Genomic DNA, 5,272 nt, shown 5'->3' on the forward strand with positions numbered 1-5,272 from the left:
CGTTGAAGCAAAGACTGCATAAGCCTTTTCGCTCAAACGACCCTTGATCGTGGACATAAGATTCATAGCTGCGTGATTTGTTACTTTCGGGTAGTTATCCCGATAATTCTGTGGGTGAACAAACTTTCTATACACATGAGATGCTTCACGTCAGTTTCTTTCAAGGATACGCAGCAACTACAATATTTTGAAGGGAGGAGGATTCTTTGACAAGGTTATTCTCAAACCATCTAACAATTTCAACACCAATGTAATTATAAAACACAAATGCTAATGAATCTAAAAGACTAAAACTAACTTTTGGTAATATGTTCATCTTACAATCATCTATATTACTATTAAAAATTACTGCATCTCCAAATGGCAAACCTCACCATCTACAAAATTTACCAAGTGGTAGATGGTGGTGTTATTAGGTAATTCGTTACCGGTTGCCTTTGGTAGTATCATAGAGCACTATAGGGATAATATATTACCAACTAACGGATCTTCTCTCTTGAAACTTATATCTAAACAACACTCTGAAAGAAAAGACTTTATGAGAACGAATGAAACAAACATACTATGGTTCGGTTCCTGATGAATTACATTCTGACGATTCAACAGATGCAAAAGTCGTCTCTAAAGATTCTTTGGAATTGGCATCATCTTGGAGGTCAGTATCCGCTGAACCTCCCGCTGCAGTAGCAGACATCTTTCCCTAACACCATGGACAAACAATCAATTTACTATCACAACAATTCACTCAACTGGCAATATATAACAAATCAGGTTCATAATATCAGTGGGTTTCGAGAAAGAAGAACTACACATACTTAAGTTTGCAAAGAATTCTACATCCACTGATTCTTAATCCCAAAGGTGTTAAAGGACTAAAAATCTGTATTTAAGATATATGGTTTTATAGGGTCAGTATCTGAAAGGAAAAACAGTTATCTTTTTCAAGATGTTGAACTAAACCATGGTCTTGACAAATTAAATTCAGCGATAAAACCTTAATTACCTGTCCTAATTGGTCTCCAATTATAAAATAAACAAATAATTAAGTATAAGCACGATGCATATGATTTTGCACATCACCAACATGACTATGTAGTAATTTATTATTTTCAGAATTGAAATAACTATTAGAAACCCATGGAACCACTTTACTAAGTATCAATAAGTTTAATGAAGAATAATTTACCAGTTATGAAGCTTTTACCAGTGTCGAAAGTCCAAAACCCTGGACTCAATAAAATCAAAAGTTAGGAAAACACCCAAATTCATTCAAATCATTTGAGCAACGGTGAAGGACGGGATTGAATTTAGCTCACGTTGAATGAATTTGATGGAGAAATCACTATTGTGGGAATATTTTGCACCAAATGAACTAGGGTTTGAAGGCGACGAAGGGAGATACTCGCTGTATATCTCAAGAGACAGAAATGGTCCGGAGTATGCTTTTCCTATTTATATGGCCCATACAAACGCGACATCAATGCGACAATTTTCGGGATACATCAGTCACTGGTTAATTAGATAGTATCCGACTCGGGTATATTGGAAAGCTCGTGGTATGTTTCGTGAACTATTTGCAAGCCGTGGTAGTGAGAAACAATATACCCCCAAATGTGCCTTCCAAACATAATTTAACCAAATATAATTGTCAATCATAAGAAGTGTTATCCAAGCCTTTTAAAATAAAATAAAAATAGATAATCAAATTACTCACTATGTCAACATCTTAAACTTTCCTATTTAGCAAACCCACATTCCGAAATTCACATAAACCTTAAAGAATACGTGAAACCGGAAATGAGATTGGGTATGGGGATTAGTTCTGCTAGAGATCCCCAATACGGATCGGTCCTACTATAGATCTCTAATAGGTAGGGATCGATCCTTTTATAGATCCCCAATAGGAACCAGACCACCAATATATACATTGATTCCTTTTAACTGCGAAAAAAGTTTCGCAAGTCTACTTCCTTAAATTTATACAATTAAACATAGATTTATAAGTATAAAATCAATCTGAAGTTCACTACACAATCTAGTAACAAGCTAGAAAGACAGTGTCTATGTCACAATTACAAAGTTCAAAAGATAAGTGTTATACTTCGTAATTCAATAAATATAAGTTGTGATACACCTTGTATATTCTTCCTTGACACTCTCATCATAATAAAATGATCAAGTCTCTAATTCTAGAGTTTCATATATATAACTCCACATGTTATGCTTTCAATCTAAACGAATTGAAAGTAACATAGATAAAAATGAAAAAAATAATTTGAGTCTTGTATTACTAACCTCGAGCAGAAGGATGATGTGTTCATTGTTTTCGATATGTCTTCGGATTCTCCAGGTCTTCAGAGTAATACCTATGTCTCAACATTTATATACTTCTCAGTCTAACCTAACGAAGTTGACTTTAGTAATCTAATCAAGCGACTTTGAGTTTTCTAACTAAAATATGACAACTAACCTTGACTTACCAACGCTTGGCGGGTTCAACCGAGCAATGCACTAACATTTATAAACTTTGAGAAACTCTCAATGATTTTCATAACAAATTTGTAGAGAATAATCTTATTATTTGTAGAGATTTTTCACGTACTATTGTAGAGACAAAAAACACAAATCAAATTATATGATAGTAACTTTTTTGATGAAACATTCAACGATAATAATATTTTGTATGTTTTAAGTACAATACAAAAAATTGTCATTTTCTTCTTCTTATTGAAGTCCATGGGCCTAATTAATCTCGAAAACCGACTTGCACAGTTATGGTTGCCCAATGGTTATAAACTAAAGGATGTTCTTAGGTTGTCTGTCCAATAAGAGACTAATCTCAACATTTTTTGGGTCATTTTCTTTAATAATCTTGCATATTATTTGTTTGTACATTCTTTAATGAATTAAAAAATAAATAAATAGAGAAGCCTATCAAAATATTGTTTGATGAGGAAATATGCATTGAGAGAGACATTGCCAAATTTATATAGTGGTCACTGATCATCTTGCAGAACTTTAAGACATGACCTGATCAAGCCCATGAGGCCCAAGCCTAGTCTTATCTGAAGTCATATTTATCATAGTTCTTCTAAAGTCTCTAACGCATGTGTGCAATGGTGAATATACATAAACAAGCCAGTCTCGTTGACCTAAATTTCAATTTCATATTTGCGAAAAACTAGATATTACATTAGATATTTTTATTTATATAGTATGATTTTTGTTTTTCATGTAAGTATTGGGAATGATTATCTTTTTTGAATATAAGTTTTCTTTTATCTTTCTTTGCCTTTGATTATTTGATAGAAGTACACGATTAATTTTTAGGAAAAAATCATGGAAAAATTTGATAACGCATTCGTCATATTTTAATACATCTTTACCGTGTATTAATTTTAACTTAGTTACCAAAATTTGTTAAAAAAGATAATGTATTGAAAAAAAGTGTAACAAATATAATCAACTACGAAAAGGAAAAACAACCTTGTTTTTTCTTATTGTTCTTATTCATAGGACTGAAAAACTGAAATGTTGTTTATCGAAAACATACATACTTCAACTTATATGTTGTTGGTGCTTGGATTGCAACAGTCATAAGTAATTTATAGAACTCATTAGGTGTTCAATGAAATATGAAGATCATCTTTCTTCTTTCTTACTTATGGTAATCAATTACAAAATGTAAGTGGTAATCAATAAAAACCTTGAAAAATAACCAAGGATTACCTGACTATCTTTTTCTCTGAAGATGTTACCTGATGATTTGTTATGTAATTAAATCCTTGAAAAACCCTAATTAGATGTAACATAGCCAGATTAAACATTAGTGTTGAAAAATCATACTCCCTCCGTCCAAATTAGTTGAGCCAATTGGTTCTAAATTTTGTCCCGTAAATAGTTGAGCTATTTCATTAGTTAAGGGGATATTTCTAAAACTATCCTTTTAATTGATTATTGTTATTATAAGAAATATGTATAATTTGATATCCATGTTTATATTCGTTACGTAGGTGCTTTAATGCATCAGGTCAAGTGATAAATAAGGTGAAGAGTAAATGTTTTGTGGGTGGAGTAAGTGGAAGTAGAAGAAGAACTATAGCTGAGAGCTTGCAAATGGAACTTTCAGATTTTCCTGACAAATATTTGGGGGTGGTTTTAAATCCTGGTAGAGTAAGAATTATCAATTTTGGGGCATGGTAGAGTTAATGCATAAAATGTTAGAAGGTTGGATGGGAAAAATGTTGTCTTTTTCTGATAGGTTGACATTGGTGAAGTCTGTACTATGTAGTATACCTGTTTACAACATGTCAGTGTATAGATGGCCTGCAAATGTCATAAAAGAATGTGAAAATATTGTAAGAAACTTCTTATGGTCTGGGGATCCTGTAGTGAAAAAGCTCATTACTGTAAAGTTTGAGGAACTTTGTGTACCAATAACTGAAGGTGGATTGGGAATAAGAAGATTTGAAGTTATCAATAAAGCACTTCTCATGAAGTTACTATGGAAATGAAGACAGAAGATACAGAGTGGACAAACTTTATGAATGCTAAGTTCAAGGATAGAAATGGTGTATGGATAGAATATCATAAGAAATCATCAATTTGGCTAGGGCTAAAATGGGTTATGAATGAAGTGCAAGAGGGGACTAGGTGATTGGTTGGAAATGGGAAAGAAATTTCTGTTTGGAAGGATAAGTGGATCAAAGAGGATGCTCTGAATGAATTGTACCCTGATAATTTTTTTATTTCACAGCATAAAGAAATGAAAGTCAGTGATCTGATAGTAAATGGTGAATGGAATATACCTGTAGAAATGTGGAATTTCTTTACTTTAGAGGAATTACCAGTTTTTGGTGATGGAAAAGGCAAGCTTATTTGGACTCCAGATATGACTGGAAAATTTTCAGTTAAGAGTGCAGTTCATCTCATCAGGAAAAAGTTTCCTAAAGTCACTTGGACAAAACAGGTATGGAGCACTGCAATTCATCCTAAAATCTTAACTAATTTGTGGAAAATCCTTAAAGGAGCTTGTGAAACAGAGGAGAATTATAGAAAAAAGGCTTTTCTACTGCATCTAAATGCTACTTGTGTGGGAATGAACAAGATACAATGGAGCATATATTATGGTACTGTGATTTCAGTGAAAAAAATCTGGCACTAGCTTAGAGGAATTTTTAACTTCTTGAATCCTTGTAACTTTATGGATGTTTTGAAATGTGTTCAGAAGGAAAGTCCTGCTGTGAGAGAAGTCTGGTTTATTTGTGCATTC

General features: G+C 32.8%; 1 protein-coding gene across 1 annotated transcript; it reads left to right on the forward strand.

The window, feature by feature from the left end:
* Positions 1 to 548: 548 nt before the first annotated feature.
* Positions 549 to 4,514, forward strand: LOC113273361. The gene is made up of 3 exons (XM_026523097.1): positions 549 to 655; positions 4,014 to 4,199; positions 4,292 to 4,514. Exons 1-3 carry the CDS (start codon positions 549 to 551, stop codon positions 4,512 to 4,514), a joined length of 516 nt encoding a protein of 171 aa, XP_026378882.1.
* Positions 4,515 to 5,272: the final 758 nt, after the last annotated feature.

Source organism: Papaver somniferum, chromosome 4 (assembly GCF_003573695.1).
Source record: "Papaver somniferum cultivar HN1 chromosome 4, ASM357369v1, whole genome shotgun sequence".
NCBI classification, from domain to species: domain Eukaryota; kingdom Viridiplantae; phylum Streptophyta; class Magnoliopsida; order Ranunculales; family Papaveraceae; genus Papaver; species Papaver somniferum.

Excerpts from the sequence above, each read along its gene's own strand:
- LOC113273361 (XM_026523097.1), top strand. The coding sequence starts at position 549 with ATGAAACAAACATACTATGGTTCGGTTCCTGATGAATTACATTCTGAC. Across the intron at positions 656-4,013 it reads GAATTGGCATCATCTTGGAG|GTGCTTTAATGCATCAGGTC; the intron begins GTCAGTATCCGC and ends TTCGTTACGTAG. Across the intron at positions 4,200-4,291 it reads ATTATCAATTTTGGGGCATG|TATACCTGTTTACAACATGT; the intron begins GTAGAGTTAATG and ends TGTACTATGTAG.